Source organism: Rhinolophus sinicus, linkage group LG05 (genome assembly GCF_036562045.2).
Source record: "Rhinolophus sinicus isolate RSC01 linkage group LG05, ASM3656204v1, whole genome shotgun sequence".
NCBI lineage: Eukaryota > Metazoa > Chordata > Mammalia > Chiroptera > Rhinolophidae > Rhinolophus > Rhinolophus sinicus.
Genome location: NC_133755.1, coordinates 158,240,926 through 158,263,980, shown reverse-complemented (window position 1 = coordinate 158,263,980; position 23,055 = coordinate 158,240,926). Strand labels below are relative to the sequence as shown.

The window sequence follows — 23,055 nt, the reverse complement described above, 5'->3', positions numbered from 1 at the left end:
TAAAGACCTGAGATAGTATCTAGCAGTGTTTAAAAAAAATGAAGTCTGTGAGGGCAGTCCCCCATTTATTTAGGAGGAAGCAGTTCCTCCGAGGACTGCTCTAATTTTGCCCATGATGAAAGGAACGTCCAACAGGAGCAAGGTCCTGACCAGCAGACTTCCCTTCGTTCTCTGGAATGTATTCTGCGTTTAGTGATGACATAGCCATCCACTCTTTATACCTTGCTAGCAAACCTGGGAACTGCTCTTTTTCTCCCCTCCCTTGGTTTAGTAAGGCACCAAGTGTTCCTAATGTTACTTTGTAATCTCTTGTAGATAGCCCTTTCTCCATTGTTCTTACCTCAGGTCAATCTCTAGTATTTCTTACACGTATTAGTACAACAATTTACTAACTGTTGTTCTAATGTACTGGTCGTGATTCCAAAATTCATTTCCATACTGTGGTCAGAGTAAGTTTTAAAAGCACAGTATGACACTCCAATGCTTAAATTCTTTTAGTGGCTCATATAATTCAGAATGAAGTTCAGTGCCTAGATGTTTTACATGGCTCTAAATGAGTGGCCTCCTTCTCTATCCTTTTCGTCCCACCACTTAATCTCTTTCCCTTTGTTTCAGCCATGCTGATCTACTGGCAGTTGTATGTATGTGTCATGTCCCTTGATGCCCTTTTCCTTATTTTTTCCTCCAAGATTCATTAGGAATCTTCTGAAGGAATCCTTGCCAAATTCTTCCACTGTGCATGTGTTGGTGCCTTTCGTTTGCATGCTCATTGTGCCTTTGTTATTGCAGCTCACATTGTAATAATATGCTTGTGTGGCATCTCTGGTAGACTTAACATTTCCTGAGGATAGGAATCAAATCTTATTCTTTGATCTTGTCCCAGTACCTACCATAGTGTCACGCAGTTGGCATTTCCCTCCTTCTCATCATGAATTAATATGTGAATACCAGAGAGTAATTTGTGTCTGGATTCCCTGGTGTTAAATGAGGAAAAGGAAGTTGATATTTTGATCATGTCAGAGACCCACCAACTATGCTGCTTTTTGTCAGCGGTGTGAAGCATCGTGTACTTAATATATACCAGGCATTGCTCTAAGCACATTACGTGTATTAACTCATTTAATTCTTCTAACATCTCTGTTAGGTACGTTCTATTATTGTTATCATGTTATAGATGAGGAAACTAGGCACAGAGAGACGTTCACTGAGGCCCCTTAAGTCACAACTAGGAAGTGGCAGAGCCTGGATTCAACCCAGGCTATCTGGCAGCAGAGTCCATATCTTACCTACTTTACCAAACCCTATGAATTGGAGGGTTTTGGCATGGAGTGGTTATTGGGGCTCTCCTGTGGGAGCATAATGTGCAAGTCAATTTACATGTACTTTTATTCAGTGTTTTTATCTTGTAGACTGTCGGTAAATCTTTGTGGAATGAATCCAAGAGTCTTTGATCATACACTGCTGAAGTTGGCCTCTGTGATTTATGCATTATCAAGATTTGCTTTTTCCAAATGTGTCATAGTTTTCTTTTCATGCATGTAGGTTTACTACTTTTATATCTGAAGCAAACTATTCCATTTTTTTGGGTGCATCATAATTTGTTAAACCATTTGCTTATTAATGCACATTTACATTTTTTTTGCGACTACAAACAACACAGTAAACAGTCTTGTTCATACATTGTTGTGCAGTAGTGTTACTATTTCTGTAGAACACATTCCCAGATGTGTTGTGTACATAGACAATTTTTGATTTTATCAAATTTCTTCCTGCCGAAGATGTACCAGGCTGTACTCTAACCAATAATGCCACATGGAGCTCTTCTCTCCACTTCCCTTGGAAACACCACAGGCTGAAAAAAGAGTAGAAGTGCTTTTCCTCATTCTTCCCCCATCTCTCTCTCTCTGCCCCACCTCTTTCCACTTCCTCTTCTCCATCCACTCCTCCACCGCCCCTCCCCTCTCCTCCCAATCCTGTTTTCCCTTTTCTCTGCCACACCTTTCTTTGAGAGGTGTGTGTGTGTGTGTGTGTGTGTGTGTGTGTGTTTTAAAACAGTTTGGCAGTTTATTTTTTTGAAGAATTTTTTGTTTTTAAACTTTTATTTATTTTAAGTGTGTTTTTCCAGGACCCATCAGCTCCAAGTCAAGTACTACTTTCAATCTAGGTGTGGAGGGCTTAGCTCACAGTGGCCTATGTGGGGATAGAACCGGCACCTTATTAAGAGCACCGCTCTCTAACCAACTGAGCTAACCAGCTGCCCCTTTGAGTTGTATATTTTGAGTTGTGTATTTATTGCTCACTTTTTCTCAATTTTTTTTTTCTTATTGGTCTGTAGGAGCTCTTTTTTTAATATATATTAAATATATATTGTACATATTTCCCCACATACTTTATATTCACTTGTGGTATCCTTAATTAGGGAAAAATTTTTTAAATTTTATATAAGGTTCATCAGTCTTACCTGAAGATTATAAGTGTTTTTTATATTTTTCTTCTTATGTTCATATCTTTATTCAATAAGAAATTTATATATGATACACCACAGACAAATGATAGAGCTTTTCCTCAAATGAATAGCCAATATTCCCAGTACAATATTGGATAACCCATCCTTTTCTCACTGATTTGAAACATCTCTTTGCATATACTGAATTTCTATTTATAAGTGTATAAACATATGTGCCTATATATTTTTCCATATACTCAAGTGTTATTCTTATGTATGACATAAAAACATTCCTATTAATATATTCAAATTCCATTTGAAGATGCTCTATTCTAATTTATCAAGCTATTCTTGTGCCATTACCACGTTAGTTTACTCCAGCTTTATAGGAAGTCTTGATATCTGGTAGTTCAGTTTCCCTATTATTCATTATTCATAATTTAAAATTTTTATTGGTCATCCTCTCAGATTTACTCTTCCACATGAACTTCAATATCAACTTGGCACGTTTTCCCCAAAAATAGTCCCACTGAATTTTGCATGACCAGTTTTTTGTTGTTATGTACTCCTTAAACTTAACTTGCATGACACTTAAGCAAATAAAAAAACAAAAGAAAACCACTGAGTTCAAGCCAAGGTATGGTACACTTTTAGTGTTCACTGTTTCTCTGTGACTAGGTGCATCTTGCACTCGTTGATCCTATGATTACCTAAAATCACTTTGAAGAGAGAGGTTAATAGGTGCAGCAGTATTCAGTCAAACTAAAAGTAATTACAGTAAACATGTACTGACCATGAACTTCAGCAATTATTTTTGATTTAAGAGTTTTCTGGCAAGGATATTACATGAACAATGATGGGATAATTCCATAGAATGAAGGTCTGTTGCATTTTTTTTTTTAGTTTTGTTTGAGACTTTTTAAATTTATAGTTGAGTGCTTTCACATATATAATGTGTATTACAACATCTTTGTGAGATAGACCGTATAGGTGGTGGTATCCTCCTTTTGCAGTGGTATAAACGCAGTTTCTGGAATATTTGATTAGGTCAAGTCTCAAGTTCTGTGAATTTTCTCGTGGCAGAGCCTTAGATTTCTAGCTATACTAGACTAATTAGAATTGATTACTCCAGGGTAGATGCTATCTGTTGCGTTTTCAGTAGCATTCGATAACTGAAGCTTGGGGGATGCCTCATTAGTGGCTTGGGGAAAGTAAAGGAATTATAGAATGATGAGATATGGCAACATAATTTATGGCGAAATCATTATCACATAAGTTGCTGTGGTTTTTCTCTTAATTAATCTTACTTTGACCTTCCCCATTTCTAAACAGTCTCAGTAATTATCTTTCCTAATTTAGAATATTTAACATTATTTCTGTTTTATATTTTTTAATGTATTACATGAGAAAAATAGAATCTTTGAAAATAGTCTACAAAAGATCTTTTTTTTTTTAATTTTTTTTACTGGGGACTGTTGTGGAACAGTGTGTTTCCAGGGCCCATCAGCTCCAAGTCCAGTTGCTGTTTTCAATTTTAGTTGCCGGGGGCACAGCCCACCATCCCTTGAGGGAATTGTACTGGCAACCCTGTTCTTAAGAGCTCGCACTCTAACCAACTGATCCATCTGGCTACCCAAGATCTTTTTTGTTTTGAAAAGGCCTTTCATTCAAAGCCTCAATTACACAGTTTTAGTATAACAGTTTATTGATCATTGCCCAGTCTTTTTCAGAAATTTTTGCCTCTTTGACCCTTAAACATGTCTTTTCTCGTGTTATTTCTGTCTCCTCTTTATTTTTCAGGGTCAGATTAAATCTCTTTTCATTTAAATGTTCCATAATTACTCAGGTATATACTTTGAATTCTCTTGCTTATTGTCTGTATAACTCATCCTCACAACTTCCATAATTATCTCTCAGTAGTATAGAAGCTTGTTGACGGTGTAGAAGCTTGCCACAATATGATACACACCTTTTTTTTTAAATCTAGCCATGTCACATGGCAAATTTAAAGTAAAACAGGAATAAAAACCTACCCTATATGGTTGTTATGAAGTGCAAGTTGGCTTTCTAGAACCCAGGTATCTAAACATTAGGAAGTGCTGCTATTAAGTGCATGAAGTAGGTAGAGAGGGTAAATTGAGGAGGTTATTGTCTGAAGGAGATAATCTAAAATAACTTGCAAAAGCAATAGAGATCAACTCATGGTTTCAAAATTTAAACCATTAGGGGTTAATCATTACACTATTGAATGCTTGTTGTGGGCAGAGCACTCTGTCATGGTCTGTGGACTAGGTGAACATATCTATAAGGCAGTTTCCACCCTCAAAAGAGCTGGTAGTCGAATATTGAGTGTGTTTAAAGACCAAAGGAATAAGTTAAAAGGGTAAATCATGTCATATGCAAGCTGAGGGTTTCATTTAAATTCAGCAAGAATCTATGACAATTGTGTGTCTAGCGAGATTAGCTTTGAATCCTATGCAAAGGAATATACATTTTTTTAAAAAAAAACAACTCTCCAGGACAAGAGACCAAATAATTTCATATTCAAGAGAAAATCTAGACTCTGCCAGTTAGATCTTAGCTCCAGAAAGGAAGCAGTGGAACCTTGGAGGAAGCAGTCCATTAAGGGACAAATGAAGGCTTTGCTTTAGAGACAGCGGGAGTGTGACAAATGTGATTAAGTGCAGGCCCTGCCACTAAGGTGAAGTTACTTCTTTGTCCATTTTTTTCTTTTTTTGTCTAGAAAACAATCAGGTCAGACTTGATAACTGGGTAGCTGTTAATTTCCACCCAAATGAAAAATGTAAATGATCAATTCTCCATCCTGCTCGAGACCTAACACTAATACGAGGCTTCAGAATGCATATCTTTTTGGTGGCGATGATTTGGTGGGTGGGTTTTACATGACTTAGGGGAGGACGTTGATAATTTTCCTTTGAAATGGTACATTGTGCTTTTACTTCATTGTGGGCTGTTTGATTTAAAGGTCAGGGAGTCAAAAACACATACTGTCACAGAATTAGAAATAATTTAATTTACTTGATTATATAAATGAGAAAACTGAAACAAGTGAAATTAAATGAACTGCTTCAGCTTTAAAATAGGTAACAACTAACAGAGTAGAAACCAGGATCCAAGCTCCTTTTTTCCATCCAGTCATTTCATGCTGCCATTTTGGGGGACTTTGTGAAAATTTAGTGCTCAATTTCTTGAGGTTGTTATACAGTGATTGAGTTTCTAGTTGGTTGGGGAAGATGGGAAAGCATACCGAGTATCCCATAAAATAAGACCTTGCTGGACCATCAGCTCCAATGCGTCTTCTGGAGCAAAAATTAATATAAGACCTATTGTTATTTTAATATAAGGCCGGGTATAATATAATATATAATATAATATGATATGATATAATATAACATAACATAACATAACATAACATAACATAACATAACATAACATAATATAATATAATGCTGGGTCAATATAATGTAATGTAATGTAATATAATACCGGATCTTATGTTAATTTTTGCTCCAAAAGACACATTAGAGCTGATGGTCCGGCTAGGTCTTATTTTCGGGGAAACATGGTAGTAAACCGTGATGGATTTGAATACTCCCAGGTGTCGCTCTTATTGATCCATGACTGGTTATTTTAATTATTAGTTTATTTCTGACCTGTGTCAGTGATTTTGCCTGCCATCGACATGACGCTACTTATGAAGAAGACTTGGTAACATGGTTGGATAAGTGGAAGTACGTCACATTGCTGTTAACAACAGCTCAGTGGGAAACTTACTGAATGCATGTTTTTTCTTTGGCCGTGGATAACATCAAATTGAATTCACATATTTCTCAAAGAGCCCAAATCAAGGTTATATGTCAAATATAACCAAATCAATGTTCTAGAGTTGGAATTATTGAACTCCTTGAAATAACATGCAAAATTTTGTGTGTATAGTACATTTTTATGTCAATAGTGTCCCATAGTTTTGTTAGCTTTTTTCAAAGGATTATCTGACAGAAATGAAAAACTTGGAGAACCACTCTTTAGTGGGTGGTATTCAGATCCATAATACTAGATTCTTGCCTCTAAAAAAAAGACTTCCACTTGCATAATCAAATGTTTGAAATACTACATCTTGAGTTTGATGTCCTATTGATAAGAATCACCAGAGATGAAAAATATTTATTGCATCCCTACAAATATGGGATTGTGTAATTTTTCTCAATACTTGGAGACCTTATATGTCATTTTATGACCCAACTGCTTTTTTTAAAAGTCAAAATTACATTATTTCAACGTACTAAATGTGTAAGTGGGTCAAGAAATTTTTCACATGCAAAATGGTTAGAAGGTATTAAAATGAATCTTCATGAGAAATGGGAATTAGTCTTGTATAGCCTGGATTGAGACACTTTTATGCTTCATGGTTCTTTTTCCCTATACTTTTAACAGATGCCAAAATCCAAAATGCCTCTTTTCCTTGTCTTAATCAGGGTGGGGCGCACACACACACACACACACACACACACACACACACCCTCCCTCCCTCCCTCCCTCCCTCCCTCCCTCCCTCCCTCCCCCCATCAGGATAATGTTCTCAGTTTCCTCTTTCCTAATCCTCACCTTTTACTCAACATTTGCTATAACTCTAAGAACTGCTTTTTTAATGAAAAGCAAATCCCTCTATAGTTTTCCATCTTTTTTCCTAGGTTGTATTTTCCCCACTTCCTTGCCTACCTTTGCTAATACCCTGTAAAACCTCAGGGTTTGGAAGGCCGACTTTGTTCCCTTTGCTAACTTTTTCAATACCCATTATTCCGCCATCCTTTTTATTTCTCTTAGATCTCTGCTTCCCCAGAGTTTCCATCTGTTTGCCTGAACCAGCTTTTTGTTAATCCTCACTGCTGTCATCTGCTGATCAACCTCATGGCCCCTTTTTCTTACGCCTTGTAGACTGGTGTTGGCTTACAATTTTCTTCTTCACCCCAAACTCTTCATGACCATAGCTTACTTGTCCATTGGTGTAGAAAAACACCAAGTGTGACACCCTGGGCTTTCCTTTCCTTGACCACCTCATTTCTAGTGACCTTTACCTGTGATCAGTAATTCAAAATAATGCCCCCTCCTTTAAGATCAAGAATTCACATGTCTCATTCTGACCACAACCACCTGGTTGTGTTTCTTGTGTCATGACCTTGACCCATGTACCCCTCTACTTTCTCCCAGTGCATCATGATTTGTAATTTCAATACCCCCCACCCCTACCTTTGCCAATACCTTCAACTACCTTGTTTTTCTGCTTTCTCCTTGTACTAGTTGGGTAGAAACTTAACCCTGAATGAAGCATTTAATGTCTTCTGTGTCTGTTCTTGAATTGCTGAATATTGCTAGAGAAAGTCACATAGAAAGGCAGATTGATTCCATTATAAATTCATTTTCACAAATCTTCAGTGGGCTTTCAATATTATCCAACAATTCCCCTAATTTTTTTTTATACGTTCAACTCATTCTCCTATGTGCAACAATTATTGAAAACTATTTGCTTCACCAGTCTTTTTACTTTCCGCATTCACCCTCAGTCTTAGCAGGTAACTAGCTTCTGTGTTATGGAGAAAATAGAAGCTAACCATTAGGAATTCTTATCTTCCATATCCTCAGCATACAAATCTGCCCTCCATTACAATAAAAGAGCTTGCCTCTTATTTTAGTTCAGTTTCTGCCTGTGCTTTGGATTCCATTCCTTTCTACCTCTCAGAAATTCTAAAATATCTAAAATGATCTTTTTTCTTCCTAGTATTTTCAAACAGCCTCTCTTATTTTTTATCTTTTCCATCAGCTGATTTCACATTTCCTCTTTGTTCCCATTCTACCACATTCCTGCCTTTCCAGCCAAACTTTTTAAGAGTCATGTATACATATATACCTATAATCTATCTGAAGCCCTTTGGACCAGATTTGATTCAAAATTTAGAATTTAAGTGGGATAAGTGAAGGCTACAAATAGCCTCATGTCAGTCCAGGTCAGGTTTTGCTTCCAAATGAGTTATTAAAACAACAAAACACTTAATTTTTCAGAGCTTTTGTTTTTTGAAATGATGAGAGATCATGGACACGTATCACCACCTCTGTTTTCTCACCTTCCTCATAGTTTTCAACCTGTTCTGCTGCTGCTGCCCTCACTTTTCTCACTCAAATGGTTGTTGCTAACTCTACCAATGACCTTTCTCTAAAAGGATCACGTCCTAGGTGTTGTCATGCTTTCAGTCTTCATTTGACTGGACTGGTGATACCAGCTCCATCAGGTACTCTCTTCCCATAGCTTCCTTGGCACTATCCTCCCCCAGCTCTCCTCTGTCACCTTTGTGCAGGCTCCTTATCTTCTATCTTGCAGTTAAATGCTGGATTATTCCAAGGCTTTTGTCTAGGACCATATTCTCTCCCTTGGTGATCTCACTTATGTCTGTGCCGTCAGCTACTGATTATGTGCTGGTGAATCATATGCTCCAACCCAGATCTCTTCTTTGAGCCTGAGCCTTTACTTCATTCTCTTTCCCTCTCCCCTTACTTGTTTACCTCATTTTGGTGACTTTCAATTCTGTTAGAACAAACATTAGGATCTTTGGTGTGGCCCAAAGGTCCTGCATTGCCTGCCCACTGCATCCCCCCCCGCCCCCCAGCTTCATTTAACTGTGCCCCTTTCCCCTTCTGCTTTTCCTCCTCTGAAGTACCATGCTGCCTCCTACACCAGGGCTGATATACAAGCTACTCCCTCTGGTCAGAATGCTCTTTCTTTTATATGGTTAATTCCTGCTCAACTCTCCTGTGGAAGTGCGCTAACTCATGTGCCCTATCACCAAATCTTACGGCACCATGTACAGGTTATAACACTACGAACAATTTTAAATTTACCTTGTTTGCTATTATATTTTCAGCATAGTGCTTGGCACATAACAGGCAAATAGCAAACATTTTGAATGATTTCTGTACATTGATTTGTCTTCCCTAATTTTAAAAAGTAACTTCTGTATGTACAGAGGATGCCAAAAAATGTATACACATTTTAAGAAAGGAAAAAACTATTAAAATTGTGATACTCAATATATACCATTAAGAAAAGATGAATACAAGTCATATGTGACTTCTGCGATTACAAGAGGTGCTCAGAGTGGTTACCGTCAGCATCTAGACACTTCTGATTATGGTGAACTACTGCTTGAGCAACCAAAGTGTCCACTTGTATACATTCTTTTGAAACCCCCCATACACACACACATTTTTTAAAGGATCAAATACATAAAAGTCTTACTTTGATCTAGCTCATAATTTATCCTCTTCCATGTTCTTAATTTACTTTTCTACATTGACCTCTTACCCCATATTCTTTATAGATATCAAATACCTTGCTAAGTTCAGTATTGTGTTCAAGTACAATAAATGCAGTATCCAGCACGATTCAGCAGACTCTCAACTTGTTTATCAGTTTATAGGTATCACAGGATTAAAAATAGTGTCGCCATCTGCTAACTGACCAAACAATTTTAGTATTGTGAAAGGGTGTGGTAGGAGACGGAGATGGAGGGTCTAGGTATATTGTCAGAAAAAGGCTCAGTGCAGAAACTACCTTGTGACCTCTTAATACTGAAACTTAAGAGTCAATTCAAAATTGGGAAGAGATTTGGTGGAGGTTAAGCATAACCAAGGCCTTATGCAGGGGATTTCCCAGAATAGGATGACAGAAGAATTTTTTTCAGCATTTTAATATTTCACTAAATTTTTTTAGAGAAAATAATGTGTGTTTATAAAGATGAATTCTGTGAAGTGTAATTATAATATATACATGTATAATATGTAATGTACATTTCTAAAAATCAACTTTAATTAGCCTTTTATATTTTACTCTTTAATTAGGAAAATCAGTAGATGCCCGGTCATCTCGAAGTGAATCTGAAATTGTGCCAAAAGTTGCTAAAATGACTGTATCTGGAAAAAAGCAAACTATGGGATTTGAAGTGCCTGGGTAAGGTTTTTAACCCCTTCATCCCCCCTGCCTTTTTTATTGTAATTAATGTTATCTGTTAGATTAGGAGAAAGAGAATCTGTTTCAATATTGTATGACATTGTTAGCATTGAAATACCACAGTCTTCAGTAAGTCGTAGGACAAAGAGAAGGGAATGACAAATTAGGCTTAATTCCAGACTTATCTATATATGTTACTCAGTATATCTCACTTACCAATTTCCTCATATAAATTAAATTGTTTATAGCCACTTTAATTAAAAACCCTGTCATTTTTTGAAATCTAGCACTGTGAGATCAGGACTCTTTATGCCACTAGATGGCACAGGTAAGCAGCATTTGGAAATTACAAGTGGTTGGTGAATCATGGACTCATTAAAATTTTTTTGGTAATTATCTTTAAACTCTTTTAGTTTCTATATTGAATAAAATGTATCAGTGTAAACAAGACATAGAATACAAGATGTAACATACTTCGAATTTCACATATCTAGTGGAAAATGATAACAAGTCACACATTAGTAGGACCCATTTGTTCTTTCTCATCACAGTCGCTAGAATTCTCCCAGGAGTTTTTTATTTTATAGACAAGGGAAGTGGGTTTCTTGAGGCTTAACAACACAATTTGAAAACATTAACTTTTAACCTCTTTAGAATGGTTTAGATTTTTAAATCATTCCCTAAATCTATTACTTAGATGCATTTTCTCTGCCAGTTAGATAGATAAGAAACACTATTATCAAATGTAGACAATAGAGGGTTTGCTTTTTTAAAAAATTAACTTCAAGAAATATAAACTCAGCAGATTTTTTTTTTCTTCCCTTACAACATTCCTCTAAGTCACTGGATGTATCATGTCTTGGTTGGGAATCATAGTGATCGTTTTCTTTTTTTTTTTAAAAGCAAGACTTTATTCATAAGATTTCAAATTTAGTGAGGGAAAGAACTCAATATCTAGGACATAGTAGGTGTTCAGTGTATGTTAGTTGAATGATTAGATGAATGAAAAAGTTAGTTTTTAATTTGGGTAACTTTAGCCTATTAAAATAATCTTGAATCTAGATTCAGTCACAAAAAGGTTAATATATGTCTCTTCTCTCTCTTAATTGGGATTGGGTTGTCATGAATCATAAATGCCTTTTTTTATCCTATTTTCTTGAGTGCCATTTAATCCTATTATGGAATTATTTCCATTGAGAGAGAAACAGATAAATACAATATATAATCCTGTGTTCTAAGGAGTTTATAATCTTAATGCAAAAGGTTTCAGAAGTTTTAGAAAGCAGCATGCAAATGAAACCAAATTAATGTGTCATATTAGAAGTAAATGCATAGCTATCTATGTGAATAATTATAGAAATAATGGGTAGTAAATGATCAAGATGTAAAAATAACTAGTAAATATGTGTAAATAATTTTTGAAAACCCAACTCTATAATTCACAAGTGTAATATGAGCCTTTCAAAATCTTATAAAACTATATGTTTCATAAGGACAGGGACCATTAATATTCATCATTGTATTCTTTTCACAGAATATTGTTTAAACATTTGTTGATCAGGGTCCTTGGGGAAATAATACGTTATTTTAAAAATAAACTTGGAAATAGTATAAAGGTAAAAAAAAAAGCCCGTGAGGTAATATTTTCATGTGTCCCAATGGGAAAAGTCATCAGAATGTGAAAGGTCTGTAGGTACAGATAGAGATGCTCAGAAATACATATAGCATTGCTCAAGGACCAAGCTATATTTGCACCAAATACTGTCATAGTGGTTATTTTTGTTTGTTTTTTCAAATTTATAGTAGGGATAATACTTAGGCTGTTGTTCTGTTGTGGTCTCAAGCAAGCACAGAGAAATATAACAAAACATTTTAGGTCAAGATTTCAGCATTATAGATTCCTACATAAGTGTGATTCCCAAAGACAGCATATAAAAAACAAGTATGTTGCATTACTTAGAAGAAACTCAAACAGCAAAATTTTTTTCACTAATATTAAAGATAGTAAATATCTCTTTAGGAAATGCATGTAAGTGAAAATGGCTAGAACCTTATACAGAGAACGAATACTCTGTGGTTAACCTGTTAAATTTAAATTACTAGCTTTCCAGTATCATTTAAATCATTCAAGAAGAAACATTAAGCCTCTAGATTCATGTAGAAATATTCCCACTTTTGGAAAGATGGTTTAGAAACAAAACAGACTAGTCAGTCAGTCAGTAATTATAACCCTGAACCCAGAATGGTCATTTTTAGCCTTCATTTTAGAGATTTTTCAAAATCTTACAACATTGACTTCATAATATGCAGAAGTTTTTTTTACTAAGTACAGACTTAACTAGGATGCGTTTGTAATTACTTTGGTTACTTCCCTCTGACACTATACAATTTAGTGAATTTCCAATTTATTAGGTTGGTGCAAAAGTAATTGCGGTTTTTGCAATTATTTCAAACCTTTTAAACCACAATTACTTTTGCACTAACTTAATACCTAAGATCTACTTGAAAGGGAGTATTATCATGAAAGTGAGAGAAAAGCAAACCTTTCATGTTACTGAATTGTAAATGAAACAATCAAATCAGACCCATGTTTTGTGAAGTCCTTCCTATCCTGAGCAGTCCCTCTGAGAACTGCCTGGAATGGTGGATGGGCCGAGCTTCAGGCCTTTCTTTACCTATCTGTCAGCCGTAGTCATTCTGCTTTTAGCTGTTTTCCATGTTGGAGTCAGCGTAAGCTTTTGGAAATCTTCTGTAACTAAAAACAAAGATGTGAAGCCAGAGATTATGAGTTCTCTCAGGTCTGATTAGAACCACAGCCTATGTCTAGTTATTCTTGTTGAAAACTTTTCTTGTTGTTTGTAGGTGTTTTTTTGTTTGTTTGTTTTTCTTTGTTATTTTTTTATTTTTATTTTTTTGCAATGTATAGTCTTAAGTTAGATTTCACTTGATTTAGCCTGTTGAAATCCTTTAAAAGAATGGGAATATTTTCCACAGTAAAGTTTTTCCCTGTAGTTCGAGATGAAGGTAATCTTTCTAATCAGTGTTAAAAATGAACACCAAAATGGGCTAGTGGGGATTTGCAAAGCAAAATTAAATGGGAATGGGTATGAGGTTTTTAATGAATTTGCAAGTATAACTTATCTGACTCTTTCCTGAGGTGTAGGATTTCGAAGGGTCAGTGTCAAGCATAGAAAGGTTTTCTAAGAGGAAAAAATGAACCTGTTTGTTGGTACAGTGGGTAAGAAGAAAGTAGTTTTACTGTTAGCTTTAGTGATTTTTATCAACTTTTTGTATCTGCCAGCTCCACATTGAGTTGGATATAATTGGTTCCATTCTTAATAACTTGCCATTTAACCTGTTCTTTGTCCTAATTTTATTTATCTATAGTTGTTGAAGGACATGTAAGGCATATCATAGTCTGGTGGATAAGATCACATTCCAAAGGGTAGCACTGCTATAATTTCTATGGAGAATAAGCAAAGAGCTAATGAAGAAGTGAGACCAGTGTTTATACTTTTGGAGGCATCTGCATTGTCAAGCAGAGAATAAATTAAGCTAGGTGGTCTTTATGTATCTGAGCCTGTCACTAGCTTGTAAGCCTTTGGGAGTAGTAGATAACATTCTCATTTCTATATCATCTTTTCTTCTCAGCATCAGTGCCTACTGTATGTTGTAGTTTTTAGTAAATCAAGTATTTGTTGAATTAATGAATTTAAGCTTCTTTGCCAAAAGTATTAAGAATATGTAGACATTTAGCGAGAACTCCCTTAAAGGTTGTGTTTGAACAAAAGAGATGGTCTCTGTCCCGTTAGAAGAATGAGTTAGGGGTAAATTTATTTTTTTAATACTAATTTATCTCCAGGAACACATTTGGTGCCAATTTTTACAAAATGTCTTCTTTATGCCATCTGTTTTGATAGGATTATATGGCTGAGGCTATGCGCTTAGACTTTGCATTTCAGTTATTTTACAGGATATTTCCTCTTATCTTAGTTTTTCGTAGCCTGTTTTTCTCCTGGGATCTTCAAGTCTGTATTTGTGTGGTTTGGGTCTAGCTACTTATCATTTCCACCTTAGCAAACTGTAGCCACTTAGCAGAGATCATTTTTGGTCTGCAAGTATAAGACATATGAAGAGAGAATTTCTCTACCCTTCTGACATTATAGGACTTCAGTTGAGTTGGTTTATATTCTTTTTTCCTATCTCTGCTTTCTGTAGAGTAACTGCTGAAGAAAATGGTCATAGTTTCCACACATCTCAAAAAGGACATCTGAGTGAAGATACCAGCTTTGCTTCCTCTGAGGTTCTTGAGACTGTTTCTAAATCAGCTCTTCCATCCCACACCATTCAAGCCTCAGAAGAGCAGAGTTCAACACAAACACCAGTGAAAAAGTCTAGCAAGCTGAGGCAGCAAATAGACGTGCGAGTGGAATTGGAGAAACGGCAAGGAGGGAAGCAACTCCTCAACTTAGTGGTCATTGGTAATGCCCTTTGTTCCTCTAGATTGTCACTCGACTGGGCTTTAGCCTGACAACTGTTTGTGGCAGCGTGGAGACTGTCATTCCACTCTGAGTTTCTCTATGGGTGTGATGGATGTAAAACAAGAGGGCATTGCGTCATAATGCTTTCTGGTCACCCTGGGTAAAATAATGCCAGGTTACCAAGGAGGTCATTAGATTGGTTGTGACATTTTCATTCTGTGAACATTTTGAAAATGCCATGTCTTGTTGACAATTTTGATTCCCAAAACTCTGGAAAACTCCCTCCTCCCACCCCAAGAGACATGCCCTTTTCTCCTCCACTTGGATGTTTTACTATGATTTGATAAAAATTGGCATTTATTATTCTAAATACTGACACGAACTATTGTTCGTGAATTACATATTCATGCAGTACCTCTATGTGAACAACATCTGGAAAATGTACCTAGTATTAATCCTGAATCAATTTTTCTTAGGTCATGTTGATGCTGGGAAAAGTACCCTGATGGGCCATATGCTTTATCTTCTGGGTAATGTGAACAAAAGAACTATGCATAAGTACGAACAAGAGTCTAAGAAGGCTGGCAAAGCTTCTTTTGCGTATGCATGGGTCTTGGATGAGACTGGCGAAGAAAGGGAAAGGTAGTCATTATATTTCAAAATTTTCAGTTTGAAATGATATGTAGTCTTTTAATTAAGTATACAAAATGTGTTGAATATGTGTAAAACATGCCATGAAATATTTGACACTGTGTTTAGGAAAAAAGCTTTCAATTATTAGGAAAATATTTTTTTTGTAGTTTTCATTACTATGTACACAATGAATCTACATTATGGTTTTTACTCTTCCATATTCTATGAGAATAGCTTAAAAGAATGTTTATTAAAAAATTACAAAAAAAAACACTTAGGTAATTATTCAAGGGAGAAGTTGCTGTTGTTACTTCCCTAAGTACATGTCAGATGGTCTCGATTTTGAATTAAAATGATAAGACTCTTAATTTTATATGAGGTTATAAAGGACAGGCAACTTTTTGTAGTAAACTATCTTCTATGTGGAATCAAAATGATCAGTAAATGCAAATTACCAGACTTAATTTATTTTTATACTTTCTGTACTATGTTTTTGTGAGACAAAAGTCAACAAACAAGTGAGTAAAGCTATCTTCTACTATATATAGATTTAATTCAGTCAGGTACCCCTTCTGTATTTGTTACTGTGTTCAGTGCTAATTTGGGGGAGATCGTAGCAGGAGAATGTAGCTACTCATATGCCTATGGCCAAAGAATAGTATTTCTTTTGAAGTCTTTTTAGAATGGTGATGTATATCACATGAGAATGGTTAGGAATGGGGGAGCCAATGGCACCTTTGTCAGGAAGAAAGAGAACACCTTCATAACGAAGTGAAATGGCAGATATATCAACTGTGTCAAAATGATGACCCTAAAGACTGAAGTCCTCTGAAAGTCCTAATTCAACAAGAGTTTACTCTGTTCCCTGATGTCTTCGTTCTGAATATGGCTAGAGGATGTATTTGGATTCCATATGTAGTATCACAAGCTTGTTTTCCAACCTAGTAAGAAAAGTTAGTTGGACACTTGCAAAGTTTTAGAAAAACTTATATTGGAATACAGTGGCATTTTGTATGATGTCATATGAAAAAACTGAATAATTTTCATCTATCTGTTTACCATGCAGATTATTAAAATATATAGCTTTTTAGTTTTTTTGTGTGTCATCTTTTAAGTAAATAAACAGATTGAGAAGAGTATAATTTAAGTCAGAACAACTTGTTTGAATTTACTTAATACATGAGTTGAGCTGGCAAGTGAGCGAATAGTGTCATTCCTAGAATAATCAGTACTTTTTCTTTTATAATACACGTGCTAGTTAGCTATCATTTTTGCTGCTGCGAGTTTTCTATTACTCAGCATGATGCAATTTTTTTAATATTCCTTTGTTCTGTAGATAGGAGAAGCTCCCAGATACATAATGGGAGTTTTACGTCATATATATACATATCTACTCATATATACATATGTGTGTTTGTGTATGTGTATTCATATATTCCTTAATAGCATTTCAAAAATATGTGTTTATCCCACCATGTTAAATATTTATAAATCCTCTGTTCTGCTTATATGTTAAACAGAAATTAATAAAATGAGTGACATTTTCATATCCTTAGGCTTACAAATGCAGACCAGCGCTAGGTTAAAAGAATATATTCTGGACAAAGAAGTCTTAGTTTGTCACTGTTCTAGAAGCAGTTATTTGGGGATAATTAAAGGGAATGAAGCATCATTGTCACAAATTCAAAATGGCCCATGGTTTCAGATTAAACTAGAATGACTTGAGCAAGGAAGCCTACAGTTACCTTACGGCTGGGGTGAGCATGTCATTTATCATTAGAATCGTTGGGATACTCGCTACTAAAAGGGAGTGCTCATTGATTACTCTGGACTCTCCTGGGCAAACCAGATGAATAATGGCCTAGCTCATTGCTCACCTGATTTTCCCTTTCTAAATTCCTGAAGTCTAGAATGACTCAGTACCTTTGTAGTTCCTTCTTGGGCTTTCTTATAATCTGAATCTATATTTTTGTGGCTGTGAAGAAGCAGTAGTACATTGCTCTCCAAGAAGGATGAAATGGGATGTGAAACAAACTACTGTTCATCTCTCTCAGTTTTTTAAAAAATTGGGCATCTCCTTTGATACCTCCTGTTTTCTAAATGTGTATCATACTGACCAATCTTGCAAATGAAAGTTTTATGAATTTATTTCTATAATTAAACATGCGATGAGGAAAAGTACCTCCTGGTAGTTAGTGGTCATTCTACATTTTATCGTTTCTCATGTGCAGTATTTGTTTCCTTCTTCAGGGATGGCCCCATATATCTTTCTTTGTGGCAATCTACATTGCTTACCAAAAAAGGAAATGAGAAGTATCTATCATTTTGATTAAGTCCACAACTTCGTTTTAAAGCCGTATGGGTGTGATTCTGTTAGAGTAGAAACTCCAGAAATCGATAGCTTAATTTCTTAAAATAATGGACTGTATAATAAAATTTCCATTATTACTTAAGAATTTAGACAGTAATTTGACCTATATTATGAAATAATTTATCCATAACACTGATTATCTATGTAGTGCATTCTAACCATTTTATGTTTCCTTTAAGGGGAGTAACAATGGATGTTGGTATGACAAAGTTTGAGACTACAACCAAGGTTATTACATTAATGGATGCTCCAGGCCATAAGGATTTTATTCCAAACATGATTACGGGAGCAGCTCAGGTACCAGATATTTTCTTAACTGTAGTGCACTGATTGTACGTAAAATTTCCTGATGCTGATGTTATAATTCTAGGATAATAACTTTTCAAATATTAAAAAATTTTAACTTTTAAACAATTTTGAAACAACAGAGAAATATTGTATTTTTCATAGTCTCTTTTATTGGTACTTTATAAAACCTTTTCTAGTTTATCACAAAGAAGCAAATGTGTAAAAGCTATGAATTTCTTTATAGTAAAAATAATGGTAAAATGCTTGATGAAATATGAGCTTCCCAAGACATGCTGTTGCATAGAAAGAATAGAGAAATTGCCCAGTAAATTTTTGGAGATGGTAATAGGGAAGAGGATTAAGAAGAATACTATGGCCTTACTTAATACCAAGTCAGTGAATTTCAAATTTTAACCTAAGAAAGTAAATATAATTTTATGGTTGTCAGCAAAACCTGATGAGAGATATTTACAATTATTGAGCCTAGGATTTGGAAGGTCAGGGCTGGGTGCTTTATATAAACTATACTTACCCTCTGGTGTTTCTGCGAAGTGAGTAAATTGATACCCAGAGAGATTACACAATTTGCTTGACGTGTGATATCTGTTAGTGACTACATGTCAGTAGTGAAATTTTGAAATTTTTTGCCCCCGTTTTGCTATTAGCTAAGAATCCTTGATCAAAAGACCTGGATCTCATTAAAGAAATTAGAGTTCATATGACAATTTTATTTCCCATTATGGTATTATATCTGAAATTCTTTAAAAACTGGATAATACAAACATAAAGTATCACTGAGGAAACCACAAAGAGAAAAGCTGTTGTAGACTCTGTTCTGACCAAAAGGTCAGAGAACTTGGTGTGGATGGAATGTAAGAGGACCTTTGAGATAGGGTGACTATCATATAATGTTCTGAGATAGCTAAAGAGGGGAATGCCAAATTTAGTCATTGTATCCTGGATTAATGAAAAGCAGATTTCTGTGAGGACAGGTATGCATGCATACAAGACAAAAACTATATAAGGGAAAAGTGAGTGTTCCTTTCACAATGCCCTGACAGTGCATTGACAGAAACAATTGATGAGAATGAAAATGGAGAAACATCTGTGGTTGTGCAAAATGTTTATTGCAAATTTTCAAAGGCTACATCCATATAATGCAAGTGGAATTGCATAAGGAAGCATCGAACAAAAGAGTAGAGGGAAGCTGTAAAACTAGTATCAGTAAGATTAAAAAGGAAAATGAGCTAAGGCTAAGGTTCACTTTTTTTCTTCTTATTTTGTGTAAGTTGTGTATGAGAGGAGAAATGTCTTTCATCGGATTCTCAAAATGGTCCATAAAAGTTAGGAAACTTTGTTATTCAGGGTCTTTTTCAGTAGCTGTAGAGGATGAATATGCTATTTTTTGGTAATTCATTTGTTCAGGTTTTTTTTTGGTTAATATAAGTGATACTGTGACAAATAATTAGGTCCATAATTACTTCTAGGTCCATAATTACTTCTCTGGGATAAATTCCTAGAGGTGGAGTTGATGGTAAGCAAAATATACATATTTAAGGCTCTTGAAACTTCTTGTGAAAATGCCCTCCAGAAAGGTTTTGCATTTAGAGTCCCACAGGCAATGTATGAGCATGCCCTTCTTACTACACCTTTATTTATAGTAAATATTTCAGTCTTTTAAATCTTTGCCAATGTAACTTGTAAAAGTGGGAAAAGGGAGGAGTATGTTGTTGTATTTTTAATCTTTTCTTTTTGGTTTCTAATGAATTTGAATTTTTTCATGTTTATTGGCCATTTATTTTTCTTCAGCATATTTTTTATATCCTTTAACGTTTTTTTTTTTTTTTTTTACAGAGCTATCTTTTTTCCTTTTTTTCATAAAGACTTATTCAATTGTAACTTTTACCTTATATTAAAAGTATTTGTCTCTGTTTACTTATGTTTTATTTTTATTTTTCCTCCTTTACCTAGATATTTTAATTATATAAAGAATTCCAAGGAACTTTTTTATTTTTTATGCCTTTTAAATTTTTTTGGCTGCATGCTAGTACTTTTTCTTTAATTTAAAAAATTTTAATCCATCTGTATAATTGTTTTGTTTGATTTGCTTTGGTGTTTGATGTCAGGTTAGAGCCTGCCTTTAAAATCTGACCCACACAAGTAATTGAGTAATCTGTCCTTTGAATTAAAATGCTGTGACATTATTTCTAGTTTTGACATTTTATTTTATTTTATTCCTTAGGCAGATGTAGCTGTTTTAGTGGTAGATGCCAGCAGGGGAGAGTTTGAAGCTGGATTTGAGACGGGGGGACAAACACGAGAACATGGCCTCTTGGTTCGTTCTCTTGGAGTAACACAGCTTGCAGTTGCAGTCAATAAAATGGATCAGGTATTTAAAGACTTTTACGAGAATGAACTTTAGATGCTAATTCAGATGTTCATCTGCCATATTGATGACCTCAGATGTGACTAGTATACATTTTATTAGTCTAGTTGCCATATTTTAAAAAATAAATTCACGATCCTGATATTAAATGCGATATAAGTAATTTGTAACCTATATTCCCAACTTCTTTCTCCCTAAAGAACTTGATACTTTTCATTTTGTATATCCATATAATTTATTTTTATAGATAAGAATTTTTTTCTTTATAACATTGGATTATAATCTAATTATGTGCTCTTTCAAAAAATTTGACAATATTCTTGTGCGTGTTTCCAAGTAATTAATAATTTTTGTATAAAGTTTTTATAGCTTTATTCTAGTCTATGTTAAAGACACGCTATAATTTATTCAGACAATCCCCTACTTAGGAATATTGCCAGTTTTGTGTGTATGTGTGTGTATATGTGTATTTAAAAATAGTTTATTATGGAAATTTCTGGACCTTAAGAGCATATACATTTTTAAGACTTGCTGTACATGATCAAAATGCCTTCAAGAAAAGTTCTAGTTATTTTCTCTCGGCACATATGGTATATTTACTTTCTTGAACTCTTATCAACACTGCTGTTATTAAAGGATTATTTTCCAATTTGCTACGTAAAACATGGTATTTCTTTTTTAACTTACTTCTCTATGAATGTTAATAATATATAAATATGCTTTGTATATTTATTTGTATTTTTTCTTTTGGAATTATTTATAAATTTGCTTATTTTTAAAACATTTTATCAATTTGTAAGCATAATTTATTTATTAAAGATACTAATCTTTCATCTTGTCTTAGATATTTTTCCCAATTTATTATTTTACTTTCCATTTTGTTTGTGGTGTGTTTTTGATATTTATTTGACTTAATAAATATTTCCTTTTGACTTCTTTCTTTATGCTTAAGTATTTTCTTACCCTGGAGTCAGATACATATTCGTCTATATTTTTCTACATAGTTTTTCTATGAGCTCATTATCTCATATACCTTTTATTTTTTCCCAGGATTTTAGTATGAAAATTTTCAAATACAAAAGTTGAAATAATTTTACAGTAAATGCCTCTATTACATCCACTACTTAAGATTCTACTATATCCTTGATCACATTTCTGTCTATCTACCCCTGCCTTTATCCACCCATTAATTCATCTTATTTTGATATAAATTTCCAAATGAGTTAGACATTGTTAATCTTACCCCTAAATACTACAGCATGCATAATATTATCTAGGGTTCATATTACTATATGCATTTTTAGTCTATTTGGCTTTATTTTATTTCAGTGGTTGCACAATTTAATAAATTATTTACTTTTTCTTCCCAAATTTGAAACCATTTTTAGCACTTTTAGTGTATACAAAAATTTCTGTATGTATTAGAGTTTGTTTCTAGGCTTTCTGTTGTAGAAGTTACTTTTAGATCATATTAACAGTAAGAGCTGATATTATGAGTTTTAATTTTAAAGGATTTTATGTTTAATATATTTTATATTTATATTTTATATTATTGGTTATTTACGTTTTGTTGCAGAAGTATAAATTTTATATATAGCATGGTCTGAAGCATAGTTTTAAAAATAAATTGGATCTTTATCAGGTTAATTGGCAACAAGAAAGGTTTCAAGATATTACTGGAAAACTTGGGCACTTTCTTAAGCAAGCAGGTTTTAAGGTAAGATAATTTTAAATTGATTTGGTTACTACCCTTAAGTCTTATTTTACTGATATGAGAGAATAAAACTAATACTTTGGTGTTCTTGTTAAGTATCTTTAATTCTTTTGGTTTTTATTTCTTCCGGTATCATGTATATATTATGGTTTCTGGATTACTTTACCTAATCTTGCATATATTTTATAAGTTGGCTTGGATTTAATGTAAGTAAAAGACTCTGCACCTATTAAATTAGGTATATAGGTTTAGGGAGGTCCCAGAAAAGTGGAAACTAGTAGAGAGGAATTTCTCCAGCAAAAATGTGAAATATGCTTATGTTACTAAGTAAAAGTGCTTGAGTTTTTGGGAACAAATTTGTAACGTTCTCACAAAATCAAAAATGTTGAAAACTTTTGTATCAGATAACTTCAAGATTGTAGTTACTGTGATTTCTATTACTTTTTAAAAAGTACCTTGTTGCTTTTATAAACTTGGTGCAGTTTGGTAATGGGGAACTGTTTAACTTTTTAAAAACAATGTTGTATTAAGTTTCATATATTCGATCTTTTATAATAGGAAAGTGATGTAGCTTTTATCCCTACAAGTGGTCTCAGTGGTGAAAATCTAATCACAAGATCTCAATCGAGTGAACTTACAAAATGGTATAAAGGACTATGTTTATTAGAACAAATTGGTAAGAATACAGTCTTAACTAATTTTAATGCATTAAATAA

General features: G+C 34.3%; 1 protein-coding gene across 2 annotated transcripts in view; it reads left to right on the top strand.

The window, feature by feature from the left end:
- HBS1L (HBS1 like translational GTPase) overlaps nt 1-23,055 on the top strand; it is a 76,599-nt gene that overhangs the window by 36,576 nt on the left and 16,968 nt on the right. For both annotated transcript variants that reach the window (XM_019732730.2, XM_074333612.1), the window contains 7 exons: nt 10,358-10,466; nt 14,685-14,947; nt 15,424-15,589; nt 18,131-18,248; nt 20,482-20,628; nt 22,268-22,342; nt 22,898-23,015. In XM_019732730.2, the coding sequence (XP_019588289.2) occupies nt 10,358-10,466; nt 14,685-14,947; nt 15,424-15,589; nt 18,131-18,248; nt 20,482-20,628; nt 22,268-22,342; nt 22,898-23,015 (996 nt within the window). The remainder of the gene's footprint in view (nt 1-10,357; nt 10,467-14,684; nt 14,948-15,423; nt 15,590-18,130; nt 18,249-20,481; nt 20,629-22,267; nt 22,343-22,897; nt 23,016-23,055) is intronic.